Raw genomic sequence first — 27,205 nt, 5'->3', positions numbered from 1 at the left:
ATCTGGGCCCTTTTCAAAGTCCAAAGCCTAGATCAATATCTGGGCCCTTTCCAAAGTCCAAAGCCTAGACCAATATCTGGGCCCTTTCCAAGGTCCAAAGCCTAGACCAATATCTGGGCCCTTTCCAAAGTCCAAAGCCTAGACCAATATCTGGGCCCTTTCCAAGGTCCAAAGCCTAGACCAATATCTGGGCCCTTTCCAAAGTCCAAAGCCTAGACCAATATCTGAGCCCTTTCCAAAGTCCAAAGCCTAGACCAATATCTGGGCCCTTTCCAAAGTCCAAAGCCTAGACCAATATCTGGGCCCTTTTCAAAGTCCAAAGCCTAGGCCAATATCTGGGCCCTTTCCAAGGTCCAAAGCCTAGACCAATATCTGGGCCCTTTCCAAGGTCCAAAGCCTAGACCAATATCTGGGCCCTTTCCAAAGTCCAAAGCCTAGACCAATATTTGGGCCCTTTCCAAAGTCCAAAGCCTAGACCAATATCTGGGCCCTTTCCAAAGTCCAAAGCCTAGACCAGTATCTGGGCCCTTTTCAAAGTCCAAAGCCTGGACCAATATCTGGGCCCTTTCCAAAGTCCAAAGCCTAGACCAGTATCTGGGCCCTTTCCAAAGTCCAAAGCCTAGACCAATATCTGGGCCCTTTCCAAAGTCCAAAGCCTAGACCAATATCTGGGCCCTTTCCAAAGTCCAAAGCCTAGACCAATATCTGGGCCCTTTCCAAAGTCCAAAGCCTAGACCAATATCTGGGCCCTTTCCAAAGTCCAAAGCCTAGACCAATATCTGGGCCCTTTCCAAAGTCCAAAGCCTAGACCAATATCTGGGCCCTTTCCAAAGTCCAAAGCCTAGACCAATGTCTGAGCCCTTTCAAAAGTCCAAAGCCTAGACCAAATATCTGGGCCCTTTCCTAAGTCCAAAGCCTAGACCAATGTCTGAGCCCTTTCAAAAGTCCAAAGCCTAGACCAAATATCTGGGCCCTTTCCTAAGTCCAAAGCCTAGACCAATATCTGGGCCCTTTCCAAATTCCAAAGCCTAGACCAATATCTGGGCCCTTTTCAAAGTCCAAAGCCTAGACCAATATCTGAGCCATTTCCAAAGTCCAAAGCCTAGACCAATATCTGAGCCATTTCCAAAGTCCAAAGCCTAGACCAATATCTGGGCCCTTTCCAAAGTCCAAAGCCTAGACCAATATCTGGGCCCTTTCCAAAGTCCAAAGCCTAGACCAATATCTGAGCCCTTTCAAAAGTCCAAAGCCTAGACCAAATATCTGGGCCCTTTCCTAAGTCCAAAGCCTAGACCAATATCTGGGCCCTTTCCAAATTCCAAAGCCTAGACCAATATCTGGGCCCTTTTCAAAGTCCAAAGCCTAGACCAATATCTGAGCCATTTCCAAAGTCCAAAGCCTAGACCAATATCTGAGCCATTTCCAAAGTCCAAAGCCTAGACCAATATCTGAGCCATTTCCAAAGTCCAAAGCCTAGACCAATATCTGGGCCCTTTCCAAAGTCCAAAGCCTAGACCAGTATCTGGGCCCTTTTCAAAGTCCAAAGCCTGGACCAATATCTGGGCCCTTTCCAAAGTCCAAAGCCTAGACCAATATCTGGGCCCTTTCCAAAGTCCAAAGCCTAGACCAATATCTGGGCCCTTTCCAAAGTCCAAAGCCTAGACCAATATCTGGGCCCTTTCCAAAGTCCAAAGCCTAGACCAATATCTGGGCCCTTTCCAAAGTCCAAAGCCTAGACCAATATCTGGGCCCTTTCCAAAGTCCAAAGCCTAGACCAATATCTGAGCCCTTTCAAAAGTCCAAAGCCTAGACCAATATCTGAGCCATTTCCAAAGTCCAAAGCCTAGACCAATATCTGAGCCCTTTCCAAAGTCCAAAGCCTAGACCAGTATCTGGGCCCTTTTCAAAGTCCAAAGCCTGGACCAATATCTGGGCCCTTTCCAAAGTCCAAAGCCTAGACCAATATCTGGGCCCTTTTCAAAGTCCAAAGCCTAGACCAATATCTGAGCCATTTCCAAAGTCCAAAGCCTAGACCAATATCTGAGCCATTTCCAAAGTCCAAAGCCTAGACCAATATCTGGGCCCTTTCCAAAGTCCAAAGCCTAGACCAGTATCTGGGCCCTTTTCAAAGTCCAAAGCCTGGACCAATATCTGGGCCCTTTCCAAAGTCCAAAGCCTAGACCAATATCTGGGCCCTTTCCAAAGTCCAAAGCCTAGACCAATATCTGGGCCCTTTCCAAAGTCCAAAGCCTAGACCAATATCTGGGCCCTTTCCAAAGTCCAAAGCCTAGACCAATATCTGAGCCCTTTCAAAAGTCCAAAGCCTAGACCAAATATCTGGGCCCTTTCCTAAGTCCAAAGCCTAGACCAATATCTGGGCCCTTTCCAAATTCCAAAGCCTAGACCAATATCTGGGCCCTTTCCAAATTCCAAAGCCTAGACCAATATCTGGGCCCTTTCCAAAGTCCAAAGCCTAGACCAATATCTGGGCCCTTTTCAAAGTCCAAAGCCTAGACCAATATCTGGGCCCTTTCCAAAGTCCAAAGCCTAGACCAATATCTGGGCCCTTTCCAAAGTCCAAAGCCTAGACCAATATCTGGGCCCTTTCCAAAGCCTAGACCATTATCTGGGCCCTTTCCAAAGTCTAGACCAATATCTGGGCCCTTTCCAATGTCCAAAGCCTAGACCAATATCTGAGCCCTTTCCAAAGTCCAAAGCCTAGACCAATATCTGGGCCCTTTCCAAAGTCTAGACCAATATCTGGGCCCTTTCCAATGTCCAAAGCCTAGACCAATATCTGAGCCCTTTCCAAAGTCCAAAGCCTAGACCAATATCTGGGGCCCTTTCCAAAGTCCAAAGCCTAGACCAATATCTGGGCCCTTTCCAAAGTCCAAAGCCTAGACCAATATCTGGGCCCTTTTCAAAGTCCAAAGCCTAGACCAATATCTGGGCCCTTTTCAAAGTCCAAAGCCTAGACCAATATCTGGGCCCTTTCCAAAGTCCAAAGCCTAGACCAATATCTGGGCCCTTTTCAAAGTCCAAAGCCTAGACCAATATCTGGGCCCTTTTCAAAGTCCAAAGCCTAGACCAATACCTGGGCCCTTTCCAAAGTCCAAAGCCTAGACCAATATCTGGGCCCTTTTCAAAGTCCAAAGCCTAGACCAATACCTGGGCCCTTTCCAAAGTCCAAAGCCTAGACCAATACCTGGGCCCTTTCCAAAGTCCAAAGCCTAGACCAATATCTGGGCCCTTTCCAAAGTCCAAAGCCTAGACCAATATCTGGGCCCTTTCCAAAGTCCAAAGCCTAGACCAATATCTGGGCCCTTTCCAAAGCCTAGACCATTATCTGGGCCCTTTCCAAAGTCTAGACCAATATCTGGGCCCTTTCCAATGTCCAAAGCCTAGACCAATATCTGAGCCCTTTCCAAAGTCCAAAGCCTAGACCAATATCTGGGCCCTTTCCAAAGTCTAGACCAATATCTGGGCCCTTTCCAATGTCCAAAGCCTAGACCAATATCTGAGCCCTTTCCAAAGTCCAAAGCCTAGACCAATATCTGGGGCCCTTTCCAAAGTCCAAAGCCTAGACCAATATCTGGGCCCTTTCCAAAGTCCAAAGCCTAGACCAATATCTGGGCCCTTTTCAAAGTCCAAAGCCTAGACCAATATCTGGGCCCTTTTCAAAGTCCAAAGCCTAGACCAATATCTGGGCCCTTTCCAAAGTCCAAAGCCTAGACCAATATCTGGGCCCTTTCCAAAGTCCAAAGCCTAGACCAATACCTGGGCCCTTTTCAAAGTCCAAAGCCTAGACCAATACCTGGGCCCTTTCCAAAGTCCAAAGCCTAGACCAATACCTGGGCCCTTTCCAAAGTCCAAAGCCTAGACCAATATCTGGGCCCTTATAAGAAAAGTTAATGATTCCGTTTTGATTTTGTCGCATATATGGTAGGAAAAACTTTCCTCCATGTTGTGTATTTATATTACGACATAAAAATCTGTATTAAAAGCAGAAGGATAACATTAAAAAGATACCAATACTGTCTATTAAATATCTTAAAACCAACCAATTAGAGAGAAAAAAACTTTCCAAAAAGAAAGTTTTCAACATGACGCACTTGGCCAGGGTTGCCAGGTTGGCCTTTTTTTTGCCAGAAAACTCCAAATTTGTCCTTTTTTCGTGCTAGACACCTAAATTTGGCCTTTTTGAAATTGGTTAGCCTTAAATGATACATTTTCGGCCTTTTTTACAATTAGGTTGGCCTTTTAAAGCTGCAGTTGATCAGACGTTGGCCTTTTCTCAATTGGAAAACCTGGCAACCCTGCACTTGGTTTAATGAGAGATTTCAAGTCAAAAGTAAAAGAAGAAGCTTAGGAAAAGCCACTAAAATCAGGGTTGCCAGGTATTGCAAATGAGAAAAGGTCAATTTCTAATCAACAGAGGTGTCGTGATTTTCACCAGTTTATTATATTTGCCCGATGTACTGGGCGGATCGCAAGGCCTTGAAGAGGCAAGACTCGCCAAAACCCTCCAGGAGTTAACTAAAATACGGCGATAAAATTTACAGTTTTATTACAAAAATAAACTCTGATAAAGACAAACAACATTCTAAAGCATTCACAAGACTTACTGAAAAACAAGACTGACCCTAGGTAATGTAGCATGTGCTCTTCAAGCACAAAGTCCACACCGGACTCATTAACAAACTGAAAATAGTGCCAATTCGAATTCAATACACAACGAATCACACACCAAATATCCCTATTCTTATTTAACTCAGGATTCAGATCCCCAATCACAAGGATCTCTACACTAAACTGCGATATAAAAAACTAAACGTCTTGCACACAAACTTCTACTACAACCAACCTGGTAGACAAGGTAGAGAGGAGAGATAACAATTAGAGGGGACTTACTTCGGTTGGGGACGTTGGATCAAAGAGGACGAGCTATCCTTGCAACCCCCGACGTCACCTTTTTGGCGCAAATTTGCCCTGAACCTAAATTTCTACATTGGATTTTTTTATCATGTTACAACAGAATGACTTTATTTTTCCTAATCTTAAATTACCAGCAATTGATTTTATTAGTCTCAGCGCCTTCCTACCAGGTGGTTTCCTTTTTTGGCTCTAAACGTTCACGTCTGGAACTACATTCATTCGCCCGCGAGTTTCTCCTCTCCCTCCAATTTGACGTAGTCGTAGGTGAAGTCAAATGGCGGGAATTTCGATTGATCGGGTCGAAATTCCCGACATCCTCCACGCCCCAAAATAAGGAGCGATGAAACGTCGGTCAATTGGAAGGAGCTAGACTCGGGGTGGGGGGAGTGGCTTACTCCGAGACTCTGTTAGGCTCGTTGCGTAGCGCTCCGCAACGACTCGAACAGAGTACGCACAATATACAACAGCAATGTTACCCCGGGGTAATAAACACAATCAATAATATACAGTCATATAACAGATCAAAATAGGCAATGGGCCTAGCAATTCTAAAGCACTCGTGTAATACACATAAGGAACAGCAGAAATAAGTGATATGTACACATTTTACAATTCAATTGGCAAGCAATTAGGCAATGGGCCTAAGACAATTCAAGAAATGGTAGAAATGCAATCATAATAAGTCAAGTGCAACGACAATTAGGCAATGGGCCTAAGACAATTCAAAAAATGGCAGAAATACAATCATAATAATTCAAGTGCAACGACAATTAGGCAATGGGCCTAAGACAATTCAAAAAATGGCAGAAATACAATCATAATAATTCAAGTGCAAAGACAATTAGGCAATGGGCCTAAGACAATTCAAGAAATGGCAGAAATACATATGACAATTCAAATTCAGTCTGTCTCAACTCACAATAATCGAGACTTCTATAGCGCTGCTACATGCAGGCCGTTACTTAATGGAGTACAAGAGGGAGGGGCTGGTTCTGTGCAACGCTCGGTCTGTACGCACGAGAGACCATCCCGTCCCCGTACTCCACCCCTAAGCACTTCCAACCTCCGCAGATTCACGCACACCTCACAAACTCCACCCTCCCTACCTTCCAGATAGAACACGCCCCCTTTTCACTTACAGTTTGCAGCTACTTTTTATATATCGTCACCTTTCAGTAGACAGTCCATTAGTTCTCGCTGTTTCGCGGCAGCCCTTCTCAATGGGCGTGCAGAACGTCTTTGTGCGTTCGTCTGCTCTGATTCAGTTTCATTTTCATTTTCACTTCTTTCACTAACTGCATAGTTCTCACCTTCCTCGTCGTTGTCGTCCGTTCCTGTGGCTGGTTGTTGAGTTGTCGTAGCTGTTGCCATACCCTGGTCGTTCCCAGACGTCTCCGCTATCCCTGGCATTCCGGCTGTCGAACTGTAAGCACCCTCTTCTTCGTCATCGCCGTCGTCTCCTTCATGGTCATCCTCAGAGGGGGCTATTTCTAGGGGAACCAGGTGGCTGACAGCTCGCAGCGATTCGACACCCTCAAACAACACTTTCGCCGAGCGTACGACTCCGTTGTCGTCAGGATACGTCTCCACGACACGTCCCAGTGGCCAAGTCGCTCTCTTCTTATTGTCCTGCTTCACTAGCACGATGTCTCCGGGGTGCAGCTTGGAGGGTTCCCCGGGCCGACTGTCGTGCCGGGCCCTCAAGGCACTCAAGTATTCCTTTCTCCAGCGTTCCCTAAAGGCTTTGAGCGAATCTGTCAATCTTACGTAACGATCACGTAGCTTCCGAGAGGTGAAGGTTGCGTTGAGATGGTCGTCCGGCAAGATCGGGGCCATGAGGTGGACTTGGTGTCCTCTTATCAAATGGGAGGGGGTGAGGACTTCATCCTCGCGCTCGTCACCGCTGTACATTAGCGGTCGATTATTCACCACTGCTTCTGCTTCTTTCACGAGGGTTAGCACGTGGGCGTCCGGCAGGTACTTCTTTCCGAGGGCTATCTGGAGGGTCCGTTTCGTTACTCCTATCAAACGCTCGAAGAACCCACCCTTCCAAGGTGCACGGGGCGTCTGAAACCGCCACTCTATGCCAGTTTTCCTCAGGAACTGCTGGACTTCATCCTCTTCATAAAGTCCCTGCAGGAGGTGGCTGGCAGCCTTGAAGGTTTGGTGGTTATCGGACATGATGAGCTGTGGGGCACCGTGGGTGGCGCTAAACCGTCTAAGTGCCAACACGAATTCTTCTGCTTCCAAAGAGGGACAGAAGTCAAGGTACACGGCTCTGCTGGCCATGCAAGTTACGATAAGTATATACCCTGGCCGTGTTTCCGTGTGTATTGCTGCTGTGTGGTCCACTCCGACCGCCGTGAACGGTTTTGTGAGGGTGATCCTTTCCTTTGGCAGGGGGGGTGGTGGTGGCTGTCTCGTTAGAGGCTGGAAGGCCAGCTTGCATTCAGGGCATTGCCGCACGGTTCGCTTCGCAATGGAACGTAGACCCGCCACCCAACATTTCTGTCGAAAGATACCTATTAGAGTATTCACCCCACAATGCAAATGTAACTGATGTAAATAATTTAGATACATCCTAACCAAATGCCCTTTGGCTGGCAAGAGAATTAAATGATCAGTTTCTCCTACATGGGACACTCGTCCCCTGGTGCAGATGAGATTATCTACCAAAACTAAATTCAATTGTCTAGCAAAATTAGCAACTTCACGAGGGGGTCTGACTCCGCCCTCTAAGTAGGCATAAACAGTAGGCAAATAATGTTTTTGCTCTAATTTTACAACAATACTGAACGGATGCCGTTCTATCTTAGCAAACTTTAAAACTAGTCTGGCTACTCGTAACAAGAATTGGAACCCTACTTCCCTCTTCAGGACGTCCCAAATCTCGCCTGGGGGGGTAGGACACATCTCCCTCAACTCCTGCACCGCCGCTACTACGTAAGTTTGATGTAGTAAATCTTCCTCCTTGCAAGGAACAGGCCTTCCCGTGGTCCTGAGAAATTCTGGACCGTTCCTCCACAGGGGGTTAGCTTGCAATTGTTGAGCCGTTGCGCCTCGGGATAGGATATCGGCAGGGTTCTGCTGACTAGGGACATGGTTCAGACTGAAACTACAAACCTGCTGAATAAAATTAATTTCCGCCACTCTGTTAGAAACAAACACATTTTTATTAGACCTAGCATCGGGCGATGCTACCCACGCCAACGTTACCTTACTGTCGGTCCACATTACTATTTCCCGTGGCTCGATCAGATCCTTGAGCGTTCTTGCTAGTCTGCTGCCTAACAATAAGGCCAGCAACTCTAGCTTAGGGATCGTCAGCTTGCTCATCCCTTTCGGAGTGATCCGGGTTTTACTCGTTACCAGACTTACCCGATTGCATTCGTCCCTAGTATATGCTACTGCTCCATATGCCTTACTGCTGGCATCGGTGAACACATGAAGTTGTAAGCCTCTTTTTCCTATTGATATTTGAAAGGTGATGTCGCTCACCGCTTTCAAATAATTCAACAATTCACTTGCCTCTTTAGCCCTCTCTTTTCCTAAAACATCATCCCAACCTACATTATCCTCCCATAGTTGTTGAAGGAAAAGCTTTCCCCTTACAAATAATGGGCTTATCAAACCTATCGGATCATATATGGAGACTAATAGGGAAAGTACCCTACGCTTCGTGGGCACCCATCCCTCCCCCAACTCACAGATCCTTTTGCTTTCTTTCACACACAATCTGTCCACGTCCCGGGCCCATCGCAGCCCGAGCACGTTCACACTCACAGGCTCATTCCACTGTCTCTCGCTATCGAAGGCCAAGTGATTGCTGGCCCACCCTTCTAAGGGCATACCCGCCCTTTTTAAGATGTTATGAACAGACTCATGCTCTTGCCTCATATGTTCTATATCTTCAAACGTGGCCAGATAATTATCAACATAAAAAGATTTTACTAAATCTGGGCGCCCTTCCTCTTTAAAATGACAGTTTAATATTTGCTGTAGCAAAAATGGACTAGCTGTAATGCCGAACACCACGACTCTAAAGGCGAAGGTAAGCGCTCGACCAGCTGCCTTGCGCCACAGAAATCGTGTGTATTTGGCATCACGAGGATCTAACAAAACACGATGGAATGCTTTACTTATGTCGGCTAACATGGCATATCGATTCAACCTAAACCTTATAATTAAACTGTATGCTACTTCTACCAAATTGGGCCCAGGTAAAAGACATTCATTCAAGGACTTGCAACCTTGTGACTTGGCAGAGGCATTGAACACGATTCTAAGGGGGGTGGTACGGCTGTCTTTCTTAACACCAAAGTGTGGCATGTAATAATCTTCCACTACGGGATTTTTCACTTCTGATATAAAACCTGCTTCGAGATACTTATCTATCACTCCCTGATATTGTTCAAGATATTCCCTATCCTTTTTGAATTTTGTCTGCAACGACTCCAACTGCGCCATAGCGTTACGATAATTTGTTTCTGGCCTAGCATCCGATCCGAATGGTAGGCTAACCTGATATCCCTCAGGTTTTCTTACAACGCTTTGCGATACCTTTCGCACGGCCTCGGCCTCGCGAACAGTGTATTGCTCAGATGGGGCGATACCAACACGGTCTAATCGCCACCACTCATCTACATCATACAGATATGGCTCGTCCGTGATTCTGCACACTCTCAACGTTCTTACTTGTTCGACCCTTTCCCCTTGGAACAGCCACTGTGGCACCTTCCCGTACGGGGACATACCATTATGCGTTAAGAAAAGATTTATCCCATCTACTTTTTCTACACCTATGACAAAATAGCTAAAATAATCAGCCCCAACTAATATGTGAACGTTCTTCATGGTATCTGATTGGTTTGCTGGATCAGCTAACGTGACTCCCTTGGTCAACAGATGCTGTCTGACTTTAACATAACCCACGTTATGTATCGGGACGTCCACGTGTTCGTGTGCCACCAATTTCATACGCACGATTCTTTTCCCCATTTCAACCCTGCAACTTACTACATCGTATTGGCCGCTTATTTCCTCGGAACCAAACGGAGCTATATTCAAGGATACTCTTCCTACCACCGGTAGGCCTAATTGACGGGCAATTTTTGCAGAGATGAAGCTCCTCTGGCTTCCTGAGTCGAGAAATAGGCGGAATCGCTTACTACCTTGCCTTTGTTGAATACCTGCCATGGCTGTTGGCAAGATAGTGCATGGGAGGTCCACATCAGACCTCTGCGCGATCTTTGCGCTCGTGCACGGCTTAGATTCTACTTTAACCTTAGACGGCCGGGGGGCATTTTGGTTCTGTGCAGGCGTCGCATTTACTACGGGGCGGGACGTTGTTGATTGACTATTACTATGACTAGGGATTGATTGCGGTCTACCCGCGTCGCAAATCGCAGTGTGGTGCTTAGCATTACAGTTTCTACAGGAATTTGATACGGGACATTTATCGCTACGATGGCCTGATTTCGTGCAATTGAAACAAAGACCCCTTTTTAGTAAAATGCGACGTCTAGCAGCTACGTCTGTCACTTGGCGACATCCGTGAGGCGGATGCCGTTCGCTACAAAATGGGCAGGAATTATGGTGGATGGGATGGGTTTTCGGTCTTACACTACTGTCTGGTCTTTTGTCACTCTCAAGACTGTCGCCTCTCTGCAATGCATCGTCTTCTAACATTCTTACTATGAAATCTATTGCCTCAAAAAACTCGTCCAACGTATAGTCGCATTTCCTCAAATGCTCTACCACCTTGCGGTATAGTTTTCCCTCTGACAATTTTTGATTAATGAGGCTCATGACCATGCCCTGGCCTAAGTCATTGGTACTAAGTCTTTTGATTTGCTCAATAATGATGGTTAACTCAAAACGGAACCTTTTTAATTCTACTGGGTTTAGTGACGGCACAAAGATGTTTGCTAACTTGCGGTGCAGAATCACGAGTGTTTGGTGCACGTTGCCATACTGCTTATCTAATAAATCTAATGCTACACTATAGTTCGCGGCGGTGACACTCAGAGATTTGATAATCCTGAGCGGCTCCTTGCCCAACGTCCCCAATAAATACGTGAATTTAGACACTTCGTCTAAATCGGCTCTTCGATCCACGTGGATCGTGAATAGTTCACGGTACGATGCGTACTCTTGCACTTCCCCTTCAAACGTGGGGAGAGGCAGCGGCTTCAACCTGGGGAGGGCAACATTCCCCGTTGAAGGGCCTTTCACTTTATCTATTCTATTGTACAATAGAGTGGAAGCACGTGTCGCTTCACCTAACATATGCCTAATTCGGGCTTCGAAACTAGTTTCTAGCTTAACGCGCTGGCTCTTGTATAGCTCTTTAAGCTGTCGGACCTCTGCCTGCAACTCCGTTACCAAATTCTGGTAAACGGACTCAGAGTAAGTCTCTATCAGCGCCCTTTGCGTTTCGCTAAGCAAATCCTCCAGTAGGCCCATCGACGCCTCGATATGCACGATCGTGGACACAGCCATCTTAATTACTTTACGTTTGGGGGGGTTGGACAAGGCAAGGAAAAAGGATAATTTAACGTTAAGAAGGGACTCAAAGAACTGACCCACGTGGGCGATCGCACATCGGGACGTAGAGGACCTTAATTGTTCGTCTCTCTCTCTCTCTCAAAAGCTCATATTTTAAATTAGTCCTGTCCGGCTCTGGGAAGCGCTTGCGATCCGGTTCGAAGGACCAAATGTCGTGATTTTCACCAGTTTATTATATTTGCCCGATGTACTGGGCGGATCGCAAGGCCTTGAAGAGGCAAGACTCGCCAAAACCCTCCAGGAGTTAACTAAAATACGGCGATAAAATTTACAGTTTTATTACAAAAATAAACTCTGATAAAGACAAACAACATTCTAAAGCATTCACAAGACTTACTGAAAAACAAGACTGACCCTAGGTAATGTAGCATGTGCTCTTCAAGCACAAAGTCCACACCGGACTCATTAACAAACTGAAAATAGTGCCAATTCGAATTCAATACACAACGAATCACACACCAAATATCCCTATTCTTATTTAACTCAGGATTCAGATCCCCAATCACAAGGATCTCTACACTAAACTGCGATATAAAAAACTAAACGTCTTGCACACAAACTTCTACTACAACCAACCTGGTAGACAAGGTAGAGAGGAGAGATAACAATTAGAGGGGACTTACTTCGGTTGGGGACGTTGGATCAAAGAGGACGAGCTATCCTTGCAACCCCCGACGTCACCTTTTTGGCGCAAATTTGCCCTGAACCTAAATTTCTACATTGGATTTTTTTATCATGTTACAACAGAATGACTTTATTTTTCCTAATCTTAAATTACCAGCAATTGATTTTATTAGTCTCAGCGCCTTCCTACCAGGTGGTTTCCTTTTTTGGCTCTAAACGTTCACGTCTGGAACTACATTCATTCGCCCGCGAGTTTCTCCTCTCCCTCCAATTTGACGTAGTCGTAGGTGAAGTCAAATGGCGGGAATTTCGATTGATCGGGTCGAAATTCCCGACAAGAGGCTTTAAAAGGTCAACCCATTAATAGAAAAAGGTCAAAAATATAGTATTTAAGGGACGGCTTTTTTCATATTACTAAAGGCCAACCTATTTAAATGCAAAAGGTCAAATTTGAGTTTTTTTTGGCCGGAAAAAAGGCCAAACTGGCAACCCTGACTAAAATGCCTAAATTTGCTGACTTTCGTGTCCACCTTCGCGTTCTAATGGCCATCCATTTGATATATAAATCTCATAGTAGTAATAACTCTCAAAATTTTGTAGATTGTAATGATACTTTTAGCTTTAAAAGATAAAATCGAGTATTAAAATAATTTCAAAAATATTCTATTTTATTTAATTATATTTTGAAAATGATTAAATAAGACTTTTATATAATTAAAAGCTATATTACTTCACCAATACTAAGATACAATACCAATCATCTCGTCATTTCTTCTCGCACAACGTAACAACATCCATTTGGTATATAAATCACCTAGTAGTAATAGCTCTCAGAATTTTGTAGACCATAATGCTACTTTTAGCTTAAAAAGATAAAGTTGAGTATTAAAGGGGTTTTAGAAATACTAATATTTATTTTTATGTATTTTATAAATGATTAGATACGACTTTTATATAATCAAAAGCTATATTGCTTCACCAATATAAAAGATCATAATGCTACTTTGAGCTTAAAAAGATAAAATAGAGTATTAAAAATATTTTTAAAATATTGGTACTTATTTTAATATATTTTATAAATGATTAAATAAGACTTTTATATAATAAAATGGTATATTGTTTAGCCAATACTAAGAGACAGTACTAATCCACCCACCACTTCGCCTCGCACAACGCAACAACGTCCATGTTTAGGTGACAGCTGATCGCGAAACGCCGACCATTAATCCCGCGAAAAGTTTACAATTTACGGTGATAAATCCGTCTGGGGAAAAAATGGGCAGGCATATGTTTTATTTAAAACTGCTCATAGCCCTGACAGTTATATTAGGGCAAGGTGTTCTCGCGAGAAAGCACAAGCTGACTATCACGGTAATGTATATTTCGGTAATTAAGTTTTGAGCCGAAGTGGGTAAAGCTCAGGTCAGCTGTTCAACTCCCTTGTGTGACGTTTTTGGTCGTTGTCGTTTCTTAGATATGCTGGCTTCTTATTTCTTATTGTAGTGTCCCAGTTGTGCCTAAATTAAAGGCCCCAAGTAGGCAAATTGAGTCCTTTTGAATGTTTTCTTTCTTGTAAATTTTCAAGGCTAGACATAGCCTACTATTGTGCCGTAACCTACCCCTTTACCGTAGCCTATGTTGGGGGGGAATAGGAGGCTAGATGTTTGATGGTATGGCAAATTAGTTTCTGGCTAAATATATTTATCAAACTGCTTTTTATTTAGCTTTTTTTGTTTGATGCTTTTCGTGACCGTCAATGTTAGGCAAACCACTTCTTTTCCGATGCTTACCCTAAACCGCTTATTCAAGATGGCCCTATGCGAGCCTCGTACAGCGAGCTGTATTGTTACTTAGGGGTGCTGGTATTACTGTAGTTACGGTCGGGGAAACCTTTCCTAGTAAAATCCAACTTTTACCAATAGGAAAACGCCCGTTTACTTCGAAAAGGCCTCCTAAAATTTTACCGAGGTGCGAACCAACTTCCTACAAATGCTTTATTGAGTCGTTTTACTGTCCAATCTCTCGACTTCTATGTCGTGGTGCAACTACGGGTTTTCCCCCCCAGTTGCTCCCGGGCATGCTGAAGGGCCTCTTAGGCCCCAACACTGGTTGCACTGCCTTTAATCATAAATTTAATCAAATTAACAAGCTAAATTTTTAGTTTATGAGAGTAATGTATTTTGGAGATGAAAATAAGCATTTATTTTGGGGTGAATGTAGTTCGTTGGGACAAGGTAAGATAAGAGTAGGGCAGTCTAAGGGGTGTCCCTGTGGGATTAGCCCCCCTGTGAGTAAATATGTAAGGATATGAGTCATAGGTTAGGTTAGGTGGAGAACATTAGGTTAGGTAGGTAAGGTTAGGTTAGGTCGGTTAATTTAGGTAATGTTAGGTTAGGTTGGTTAGTAAGGTTAGGTTAGGTCGGTTAAATTAGGTAAGGTTAGGTTAGGTCGGTTAATTTAGGTTAGGTTAGGTCGGTTAATTTAGGTAAGGTTAGATTAGGTCAGGACGGTTAATTTAGGTAAGGTTAGGTTAGGTAGGGAACATTCGGTTAGGTGATGTTCTTATGTCCGTTTGTAAAATGTGGGTTTTCACTCTGTCCCAATAAACTACAAAGGCTCCTTTATTTTTTTTTTCATATATTTGAACAATTCTTGCCATAGTTTTCCAACAAATTTTATATAGAAAAAAAGGACCCCCCCCCAGACTAACAATAATGGAGTACCTTATTGGGAAAATGAGGTTTTTGAGTTTAGGAATAATAAGAGGTTGAAAACTATTAAGCCTGAATACAAATGCTAGCGAATAACTGAAAAGATACAGAGCAAAATATAAACGGGAAAGAAATTATTTTCACACATCAAGGCCCTCCTGAACAGACTCTTAGTGTCTGATGGAGGGCGAGAAATAATCCCTAAAAAGTAAAAAAGAAATTCAGGTTAGCTTACTAACCTAACCTAACTAGAACTAGGTGTATTTATCCTTAGAACATGTAAAATATAGAGTTTAAAAAATGATTAAACAGAATTTTGTTATAATATACTATTACATTTTTTAGTGTATTTTACCAAAGTAATACAATGTATAGTACTATAAAAAGATGAAAAAATTACCTTTTGATCCAAGAACTTTTTTAAAATGAAAATTTCAGTTTTTCGTCATTGACAATTTTTTGCTTATGGTAGCAATATAAGCTGATAGATTCACTTAATAATGAAACAGTTAGAATTGGAACTTTGCTATGACTTAAGAATAACCATTCATTTGGCTATTTTCCCTGTTGGAGCCCCTGTGCTATAAGCATCCTGCATTTCCAACTAGGGTTGTAGCTTAGCAAGTAATAGTAATAGTAACTTTAATTACAGTAATGTATGCCTCATTGCATTATAGATAATCCATAATCATTAGGGTAAAGTCTTGAAAATGTTAAAAGCACTAAAGATAAACTTCTATAATTACGATTATATTATTTGATTACTGGCGTTATTTTTCTTTCACATAGATTATTCTTTAATTAATTTTTTTTCTTCAGAAACATATGATATAAACTTTGAATTTATGTTGTTCACATAGAGACATTTAAATATTAGATTTTAAGTAGGGTGTTTGATAGCGTGGACTTGGTCTTGTCTTTGCGTTGTGTAGTTTTATTTCTTGGGATTTGTAGAATTTCACATTTATATATATATATTTTTTTTAATGATTCTGTCGTTGTATAAAACAAAATATTTTGGAAACTGAATTTCCAATTATTGAAAAGTAGGCTGAGTCATAAAATATATAAGGACTTGATCTGAGAACCATGTAAGGTTCTGTTGTCTAAAAACATTGCCAAATGTGAAAACAGAAGTTGTGCAAGTACTCTATTCCTAGGTATACACGATAATCGCCTAAGATTTTCAAGGGAGTTAAAAGGCTTTAAAAGTTTTATATAAACATTATAAAAATCATCAGAACTTTGGAAATTAAAAAACCATTACGAAGGAAATTAAAAAACCATTACGAACTAATTAATATCTATTGTAATAAGTTACCCTTCACATTCCACAAAAAAATTATACCCTTGCTTATTATTATCATTTGCATTTTTTTTAACGTTTAATTCAATGATGGCATGAAATTAATTTGTCATACCTTTGCCAGTTAGGCCGACTCTTGCAAGAGGGTAAAACTATCGGGGAAAGTAAGTTATCTTAGTAGATTAAAGGATGATCTTGGCTAGGCTTTAGCAATAGAAGAGGCTAGAGGATATGTAAATTATAGGCTAGAGGCTGAGAATGTAGTGCTAAGTCTAGACCTATTATTGGTAAATATTCATTCTTTATAGCCTATCTATATCTTAAGGATAACCTAGGCATTCTTTTAAGGATAAGGGATGATTTGTTTATACCATAAGCGTATGATTTAAAATCCACGCCTATTGGTAGCAATGTTAGTTTAATTCATGGTTTGTAGTTATGGAACTTCTCTCTGGCTTACTCCCGTTGGACTTTTAGTTCTGAAGATAAAATAAATAATGTATATTTACCATTTATCTACCTGGGTACGTCCCTAGCCCTTGCTTCATTTTTAGACTTATTATACTATCATCTCAATTAAATTTTTGTCTTTTACCATTAATAATACAGGCAATTTGCACTAATTAAGAAGCGACTTAACTCTTCCGAAGTAAAATTTTTGCTCTTATGAAATATTCTTCGATCCTGACTCTGGAGTGGGTAGCATCCTCACTGTGGACTTTCCGTCCTTTTCTCCAAGACCTTTATTTTTTACTTTATGTAATCCTTATAAAATATAGGCATGCATTTAATATTAAAGCATGAGAATCTTCATGAGGCTGCATGCATACTTGGTTCAATGTAGCCTATATTACTCGGTGCATGATATGATGTAAAGTACGGAGTGTTTTATTTTAAAACTTAGACTGTTTAGATTATGTTCGTTTGTTGTGGGGTTGGCTAGTTGTGTCAGTTCATGACTTGACAAGATTAGCCGAGTTTGAAAGTCTAGCCGAGTTTGAAAGTCTAGGGTGACAAGATTGAAACTGATTTGATGTATTCGAGTTTTGGTATCTCCCCTATATAATACATGAAGAGCACTTGTCTGGATATATTCTACAGCATATATATATATATATATATATATATATATATATATATATATATATATATATATATATATATATATATATATATATAAAGATATATACAGTACCTGTATGTATATTTCCGGTCACACTCGGTAGCATTGCCAGATGTATAACCACTCAGTCTTGCTCCCTCCCTCGGGTAGGGGGAGAGGGATTAGCCATACCTTGGCGAGAAGGTTTGTAGGTAGAGAAGGGTGAGGAATGGGAAGTGTTGAATATGTGTGAAAGTGCGCGGGTGCTTGCAAATCTATCTAAATATTTAGCCGTCATTTTTGACAGGTCGCATACACTAGTATAAGATAATTTAGCAGACACCATTAATACTGTTTAGAGAAATATGAGATATTTTGTTGCAGTTTCAACATGTTTTATATTTGGTGACCATTTTGTCGATAACTACTTGAAATGGAACAATCTAAGTGTCTTTATTGTAACATTTATGTATTGTACATATTGTGTACAATGAGAAGAGATAAATTGTTGTGGTATAGCCTGTTAAAGACAAATAAAAATTTGCATGCCTGTCAGCTTGTACCAAGACATAGCTATAAATTGAATTTGATGAATAAAATATTTGAAAAATTAATGTCTACATCCATTAAAGAAAAATACCGATGTAAAAACATCGATAATGATATGCAAATATATAGATAGAATGGCAATGAAAAACGATGATTCATAGTCGCTTTGGATATTTTATTTATATTAATACTGGGATTTGGAGTCATTGTAACAGTATCACAAAGGAAAGTTTATTTTTGAGCAGCTGTGCATTAGTAATAAATGTAGTGGTTATTTAGGTTCATCGTCAGGGAAAGGGAGTTTTGTATTTTGATATTCCAATGAATCTGCCAATGTATACGCATTCCTTATGCTTCATGCGTGAGCTTAGTGACAAGGAAAAGATGAATTTTAAGTTGTTCCTACGCATGTACAAACCCTCGTCATTTATAAGGGTTTACTCCTAAATTGTTTTGCTACAACAAGAAAGAAAGAATTTATGGGATGCTGGTAACATTGCATGGTTATCAGCTGTTCATCCACACTGCGGGCAAGGGTACCATCCTCTGTCCACTCTTCTCCTAGGTGTCGCACGGAATAGACATACGCTACGACCGCTCTTCACGCTGTGTTGTGCTTAACCTTAGTGCCTTTCCTTTTCCTTGTGTGCCTGTAATTATGATTTGTGCTCAAGGTAGTACACATACAGTACTTGCCCCCAGCCTTGAAGGGCTCCCTTGTGGAACCTTGAGGTAGAGCCCCATACATTGTGCCTGAGTTGCCTTGCAAATCAGTGCTCTTATTCATCAACTTGTGGTTTTTGATGGGAGGGGCTGCCCTTCACGTGGGAGAAGTCTGGTGCTCATCGTAAAAGAGACCGTTCTTCTCTTTCTTCCTCTTTTGAGAGCAGTAAGCAAAAGCCTTCTCTTACGCCACTCGATATCTCCCACTTGGATCCCTTTTTATCGGAGTATCCCAAAACCCTGGTATCTAAGGATGGCGGTCATATTCAACATGATATTGATTTTATTGATGTTTTATCTTCTAGGGAGCATAGTGAGCCTGACTTAATCCATAATGGTTCTGATCCTTGGGCTCTGGCTCAGGCACACCTATCACGAGGTACTGTACAAGTATCCTTAGTATCTGACAATGCGAGTGGGAATAGTTATCCCTCTACCCAGATGAATCCAAAGAGCCCCTGACGAATGTGTTGAGCAGACATCAGAGGCTTTTTATTTTGGATATTATGCGTCCCATTCACAGACTGTCACCCTCCTTTGACTATGAGTATGATGATCCCCTGCTTTTATTTGAAAGTATCACTAAAAGACCTCATAATGGAAGTGTCGCAGGGGGTTACTGCACCACTCAAGGCCACTATTCCCCTATTTGTAGATTTTCTAGTATTCCTACGAAAGAAAAAGTCTCTCAGTCACAGCTGTGGAAGGCTATTGCTCAGCCTTAATCCAGGTTTTCAGATTGAATCGCATCCATCTCTCATGGTGGGAAATTTCAGTTCAGATTAAAAGTTTCAAGCAGACTTGCCCACCTAGGGAACTAAAACCCGCATCTTGGAATATGATTAAGGTGCTAAGGTCTCTCAAGATGGCGCCTTATGAACCTATTCATCAAGCATCAGACATAGATCTCACTTTGAAGACAGTATTTCTCCTAGCCTTAGCTTCCTCTAAAAGAGTGAGTGAACTACATGGCTTATCGGATATCACACTCTAGGAGGTGGTGGAAAGATCAATCTTTACTTTTATTCCCAAGTTTGTAACAAAGATCCAGAATCCTTCAGTTTTTTAGATCAGATTTGACTCCTTTCCATCTCGGCAATCATTATCTAGACAGTCTGTTGCTTTGTCCTGAAGGGGAGCTTCGATGTTACCTTAGAGAACTGCTCTATTTCATCGTAGAACTCCAAACTTGTTCTTGAGTTCAAGTTACAACTAAAAGAGGGTGACAAACACTACATTATCTCCGTTTGGTCGCTGGAGAAGTGCTGCCTTGGGCCCCTCCTACAGTTCATGATATACGTGGTGTTGCTGTAACCCATGCATTCTGCAAAAGCCACTTGGTAGCCCAGGTCCTTAGTGCCAGAGTCTGGCAAAGACAGACCATCTTTACGGCTCATTATCTTGTGGACTGTATCCATAGATCACTTGACAGATAGTTTAGGACTTGGCCTTACAGAGCAACTAACTTTTTATCACTTCTGACACGTCATAGGTTATTCTCGGAATAAGAGGATGTGTGAATGTCGGAACAAGTGGATGTGTGAATGTCGGAATAAATGGATTGAACGAGTTCCATCCCACTTCCCCTTGACCTGATATCTCTCAATCAGGAGTAATATACCTGCTTTGAAGGCCCCTATATAGGTAAGAATTTCCTTGTGACATTTTGTTGTAGGTTAGATAAAATTTACAATACAGTTCCTTCTGCTGTAACCGAAATTAAACCTTGAGGAAGATATCTAGACCCTGCCTCTCATACGAGCTGTTCTAAGATATCATTTATTATGTATCTGGGTTAGGGATAGACATATGTTCGTCAGACTGTGAAGACTTCTCTCACCTAAGGAATATTCCTCTCTTAAATGACAACGGGTTGTATCCACATAAGAACATACTAAAAATTTGTATAACTTTCTACTTTTCATAACTATACAAACCTATACCGTGCTAGGCTTTACTGTATATCTTAGCCATCAATGTTTGCCAACTGTTATGCTCGTATAAGCGGATGAGCAACTTGGTGAAGTAATGAGGGCTTTGGATGTGGAGGAAATGCACCCCTAAATCTCGATGAAGTCACTGGCAGCAGGCGGATGAATTGGGTTTAAGACGATGGACAAACGGTCTCTTCGGCTTTTACTCCTGATGCCTGGCGGTTGATCTTACTATTATTATTATTATTATTATTACTACTAGCTAAGCTACAACCCTAGTTGCAAAAGCAAGATGCTATAAGCCCAGAGGGTTCAACAGGGAAAATAGCCCAGTGAGGAAAGGAAAAAAGGAAAATACAATATTTTAATGAGTAACAACATTAAAATAAATATCTCCTACATAAACTATAAAACAAAACAAGAGGAAGAGAAATAAGACAGATTAGTGTGCTCGAGTGTACCCTCAAGCAAGAGAACTGCATACTAGAATTAGTATGTACCGGCAGGGTTCACTTGCCTTAGTTAGACAGGCGCTGCGCATCACAAGGAACTGGCTATCCTTTGATGTATTTAGCCAATGAATCCTTGAGGCCCTTTGCGTCAATAGGCATAGGAGGAGATGATGGTAGAAACCAAAGTCATTTATTTTAATGTCCGGCCTAATCTAACCCCTCAAGTCTTGACTATAAGAGTGAACGAGGCTTGAATGCTTGCCTGCAGTGTGGATGAACAGCTAGTAACCATACAGTATTTTGCAGTATTATTTTAATTAATTTTGATATTCATTTACTGTATAGGGTGGCTAATTTTGATATATTAACCCTTTTACCCCCAGGCTCTTTGGAAATTTCCAACCCTTAACCCCCAAGGGGTTATTTTTTTCCCAGCACATTTTGTAGTATATTTTTTTTTAAATTGCTCTAACAGCCTTAATTTTTGTCATAGAGAGGTCAGGTTGGTCTCATTCTCTTAGAAAATGCCTGAATTTTTAAAAAAAATTATCAAAAATATGAAAAAAAAATTTTTTTATAGCATTTTTTTGCAAGGACGTACCGGTACGTCCATGGGGGTAAAGGGATGGGTTTTGTGAAACGTACCAGTACGTCCTTTGGGGGTAAAAGGATTATTTAATATAAATTTTTCTGTACTAATGGCTTAGATTATTTTCATTCAAATTAATTATAAACAATTCTGTGAGTGTTTTAATATAAAGTTATTGCACACTGTTATAGCAATCATGAAATTGAATGAATATCTATAAGTAATGGGTGTTGGCTGAATTTTATGTAGCTGTAGGTAGAGCAGTAATAGATAGAAATTATTTAGACAGAATTTAATCCTTGCTTTATGAATTCATCTCTATTGCAAAATCCTTTTTAATTTTCTTGCATGGCATTGACATGTTAGTTATTATGTATACCATTTTTTGCAAGATTTTTGTAAATGATTTGTTCAAATATATTTATTTCCATTTTCTTATAAATGATTTAGTGAAATGAACCGAGATTATTCAACTTGATAGTTTTAAAGTGAGGAAAGGGGTAGTTTTTTTTTTTTAAAGAAGCACAAAGCTTTAGTGTTATAGTATTAGATTTTTGAGTTTCTATTGACTATTGGAACACGTGCAGGTGATTTTAAAGAATATTTTTATGTCAGACTCAATGTATGATTCTTTGTTTTCCTAAATTTATGTGCTGTTATTTATCTCTGTTGTTACTGATAGTGTTATACCTTTAGGAAATCGAGGAGTTTTTGGGGTGGACCATCGAGGTACATTTTTGTGATTAGTTTGAAGTGTACAATCTTCAGGAAAACAACTTTCACAAATTATTACCCTCTTTGTTACTGTCAAAATGACATGAATTTACTATTGGATTGATGATGTAATGTGGTGTTGGATTGCACAGGGAGGAATAATATTGCTGAACAAGATAAGTTGCGGCACAAGTTACTGAGAATGATCTTAAGTACCTTAGCCTGTAGAGATGTCATCTTTTGATGATTTTTATGGAAGTTGTCACAAGTCACTGACATAGTTTGGAAGGATGAGAATGCTATTAAAGTGATGTTGGTAGAAATCTACATGAAACAGTAATGAACATCAATAATGATGTTCATAAATCAATACTATGTTCTGTATAGAAATATTATGACTGTTTACAAGTGTAATATGTTGGGAAATCCTGTGATTCTAAGAAATTTACAAACCAATGGGCTTATATAAAAGAATATTGGATGAAGAAAAATATATTTATTATGATAAGTTTTACTCTGTATAGTTTTTTATCTTGGCTCTTCATTCTAGACAGATATTGCATGCAATTTTAGTAGCCTATACGGTAATGTCCTTAGATTAATTTACCGCATGACTGGTGCTTCAGTTTTCAATACTGTATTGTATTATGTACAAAATTCATAATTATTCAATTGTTTATTTATTACTCTTTTTAGTGCTTGTGGTTTTGTGTCCCACTTATGTGATTATTAATTTTAAATCTTTGTAAGATTTTTTTTTTATTAACATACGATTACATTTTGTGTACAGATGCAAATTTTTGGTTAAGCGTACCAGAACTTCCGAATACAAGTTGAACTGCTTGATTAAGAATTTAAATTCCTTTCTTAATGATGTAACAATCCTTTTGCAGGCACATTAAACATCCAATGTGAAGCATTGCAGAGAGAAATGTTGTGATACTGTTTTTCATTTTTATAATGTTTGTTATTCAGACTTTATCCAGATTGTTATTTAATATTAAAATCCTATCGTAACTTTTCCATCATATGCACTACATATATTTGGTTTTCTTGTGATTGTGCTGCATTTATTGAAGGACTCAGTTGTAATGCAAGTGATTGCATTTTTATATGCTTCTGAAATGCATTAGAAATATTTTTGTGGTTTGCGTATGGCAAGCATATTTATTTCCCTTTTTTGTTGATATTTTTTTTATGTTTGCTATAAAGATGACAAAAACCACATCGGTTTTAGATCTGAGGCTTTTCAGATAGGTATAACTTTCTGGAATAGAAGGAGCCCTTTCTGGAATAGAAGGAGTCCTTTCTGGAATAGGAGGAGCCCTTTCTGGAATAGAAGGAGCCCTTTCTGGAATAGAAAGAGTCCTTTCTGGGATAGAAGGAGCCCTTTCTGGGATAGAAGGCGCCCTTTCTGGGATAGAAGGAGCCCTTTCTGGAATAGAAGGAGCCCTTTCTGGAATAGAAAGAGTCCTTTCTGGGATAGAAGGAGCCCTTTCTGGGATAGAAGGAGCCCTTTCGGGAATAGGAGAAGCCCTTTCTGCAATAGGAGGAGCCCTTTCTGGAATAGAAGGAGCCCTTTCTGGAATAGAAGGAGCCCTTTCTGGAATAGAAGGAGCCCTTTCTGGAATAGAAGGAGCCCTTTCTGGAATAGGAGGAGCCCTTTCTGGAGTAGAAGGAGCCCTTTCTGGAATAGAAGGAGCCCTTTCTGGAATAGAAGGAGCCCTTTCTGGAATAGAAGGAGCCCTTTCTGGAATAGGAGGAGCCCTCTCTGGAATAGAAGGAGGGCTAGATTCTATTGGTTAGGGAATTACAATGTTTGTTAAGTATAGTACTAATGTCTTGGGTAGTGCCATAGCCTCTGTACTATGGTCTTCCACTGTCTTCTTATAGTTCTCTTGCTTGAGGGTACACTCGGGCAGACACTTCTCTTATTTCTCTATCTCTTGTTTTGTTAAAGTTTATATAGGAGATAGTTATTTTAATGTTGTTACTGTTCTTGAAATAGTTCTCTTTTTCCTTGTTTCCTTTCCTCACTGGGCTATTTTCCCTGGGCTTATAGCATCCTGCTTTTCCAATTAAGGTAGTTGCTTAGCAAGTAATACTAATACTAATGTGATTTCCCATTGAATTTGTTGTGGATTATGTAGAGGACACTTTTCTTTGCTCTCTTTGTTGAGGATTGTTTTCATCTAGATTTTTTTAGTCCAGTCATAACCCCATAATTTTTGTGAGTTTTCTGTGGATGTGCTTAAATGCTTTGTAGTAGCCCTCCCGCTTATTTGGTTCTTTATATCATTCTGCGGGAAATTTCTGAATCGGTTGCTATTTAGCCCTTAGCCCTTTTACCCCCAATGGACGTACTGGTACGTTTCACAAAACTCATCCCTTTACCCCCATGGTCGTACTGGTACGTCCTTGCAAAATACTGCTATTTATATTTTTTTTGCATATTTTTGATAACTTTATGAGAAACTTCGGGCATTTTCCAAAAGAATGAGACCAACCTGACCTCTCTATGACGAAAATTAAGGCTGGAAGAGCAATTTAGAATATATATATTGCAAAATGTGCTTGAAAAAAAAAACACCTGGGGGTTAAGGGTTGGAAAGTTCCAAATAGCCTGGGGGTAAAAGGGTTAAGTTGGTTTACCACCTAATATTGATTGTTTATTCTCTTAAAAAATGAATTGAAGGAGTTTGATTCTTTTTTCAGTACTAGGCTTTTCGCACCATAAGTTGTCTCCAGTGTATCAAGAATTTTAAATCTTTAAATTGGGTTAAGGTGTTTAGGAGTATTGATAGATATAGATTCAGTCCTGTATTACAGTGGAAATTGTTTCAGCATTTCATATTTATCTATTTTGGTCTGATTTGTTTACTTGTTTTGTCAATTATGTATGGAATAGGGCAAAGGTAATTTGCTTGTATTAAGCAAGACCAGCCAAACTCGGCTAAATCCCTCGTCAGGCTGGGAGGAGAGGAGAGAGGAAAGGTCCCCTTTTCATTTGTTTGATGTGGGCTACCTCCCATAATTGTGGGAAGTGCCTTGACAAATAGGCAGAAGCAAGATCAGTCCAGGAGGTGAAAACCACTCAAACATAAACACAAAAAGCCGTTTAATTTTGGACCCACAGCAGAATCCCTCATCATGCTGAGAGGAGCAGAGAGAGGAAATGTCCCCTTTTCTTCATTTGTTTGATGTCAGCTACCTCCCAAAATTGGGGGAAGTGCCTTGATAAATAGGCAGAAGCAAGATCAGTCCAGGAGGTGAAAACCAGTCAACCATAAACACAAAAAGCCGTTTAGTTTTGGACCCACAGCACTACCATTTAGAGAGGGTCATCTTTTGCAGTCATCAGTGGAAGATGTATGCTTCTTCATTTGCCGCCATTTCTTCTCCTTAGCAAAGTTAAAGAAGAATTATAGTAATCATTCCAGATTACTAGTCGGGGGTTCAAATCCCACTCAGACTTGTTAGTGCCGGTTGGGGGGTTTGGGGGAGCCTATAGGTCTATCTGCTGAGTCATCAGCAGCCACTGCCTGGCCCTCCCTGGTCCTAGCTTGGGTGGAGAGGAGGCTTGGGCGCTGATCATATAATATATGGTCAGTCTGTAGGGCATTGTCCTGATTGCTAGGGCAATGTCACTGTCCCTTGCCTCTGCCATTCATGAGCGACCTTAAAACCAGGGAAGATAAATCTTCCCGAGTCACTGAATTGAAATTCGTAAAACTGCCCTTTGCTTTTGAATTTGTTAGGTAAATGACATGATGTATTCTAACTCCAAAGGACTTGAAGGATTCTATGAAAAGATGATATTGGTGTTCTTACTTTTTACTAGCAGTCATGGATTCTTTAGCTATCTAATTCCTAATGGCTGCTGGACTTGTTTTATTTTTCCTATTTTCCTTCATTAAGCCTTTCATCTTTTGCCTTTCTAGTTTAATTCAATAGAAACGGGGATGTTAATTTGGAAGGCATTGACGTTTTATTTTCAGCATGATAGATTCTTTTTGTAGTGTCATCTATGTTGCGTTTGTATGTTGGTATCAGTTCTTTTAGTGGTAGAGGTTTGATAATTTGGATAATTTTGATAATTTTCATTTCAATGAGGTACCATTTTTGTAGTTAACAACTGGAATAGTGATCATTGCAAGTTGCCAGTATGTTGATAAACTCCTCAGAATTTCAATAAATTTAGGAAACACTACGACAGTTTGTCAGAGCTTTTGCGATTATCTACTGAGCACTTAAAATTTATAATTGATGAAAAACTTTTAATATAATTCGTTTATACTCAAACTAGCACCAGTAATTTATTTTAAAGCAGTATAAAAGAATTTATTTTTTACTGTTTTTGACATTTTGTGCCCTGGAAGCCATAGTTTCACTTACAATTCCATCTCATATTCACTTTGGCATTGTAAAAATAAAAACACGACATGAGTTGTTTTCCATTTATTCTTATTTTCATACGTCCTGTCACCTGGCACACCAGGTGGTTATGTACATGGAACAGCAGTACTTTTCAATTGGCATTCTGTATTCAACTTGTGAGTTGAAGAAGAGGTTGACAAAGGTATATTTTTTTTCATTTAGTTTGGTTGTTTTGAACGAACGGTAGTCCATTTTTTTAGGGTAAGGCTATTGTGTACAGTATTCAGGTTTTTAAATGTTGTACGGATGAACTTTAATATTTCATGTGCCTTTTTTGTGAACTTGCTTGGTATTAAGAGAATTTAGATTTATCTTTACAGCTGATAGAATATTTAGCTTTGACTGTAAGCTGCTCAAAGTGTATATACTTCATAAAAAAAGGGAACAGCACCTCGCTGTTTGGGGATGTTGACAGGAGATATCTAAATGGTGCGAGGCCTCTGGTTGTGATTTATTCAGCACCCCAGTATTATACCGACACCTTATTAAGGTGAGCGAGCTGGGTTCAACCTAGCATTCCCATACAAATTTTTCTCTGGTAAATTCATAGCAGTTTTTACCT

The 27,205-nt window shown here is 40.6% G+C and overlaps 1 protein-coding gene across 1 annotated transcript in view; it reads left to right on the top strand.

Annotated features, from left to right (window-relative positions):
* The first annotated feature begins 13,310 nt into the window (after positions 1–13,310).
* LOC137636554 (protein GPR107) overlaps positions 13,311–27,205 on the top strand; it is a 43,797-nt gene continuing 29,902 nt past the window's right edge. The window contains exon 1 of the mRNA XM_068368953.1: positions 13,311–13,497. Within this exon, the coding sequence (XP_068225054.1) occupies positions 13,402–13,497 (96 nt within the window). The 5' untranslated portion in view covers positions 13,311–13,401. The remainder of the gene's footprint in view (positions 13,498–27,205) is intronic.

This window comes from Palaemon carinicauda, unplaced genomic scaffold (genome assembly GCF_036898095.1).
Source record: "Palaemon carinicauda isolate YSFRI2023 unplaced genomic scaffold, ASM3689809v2 scaffold325, whole genome shotgun sequence".
NCBI lineage: Eukaryota > Metazoa > Arthropoda > Malacostraca > Decapoda > Palaemonidae > Palaemon > Palaemon carinicauda.
This window is presented reverse-complemented; position numbering and strand designations above follow the sequence as displayed.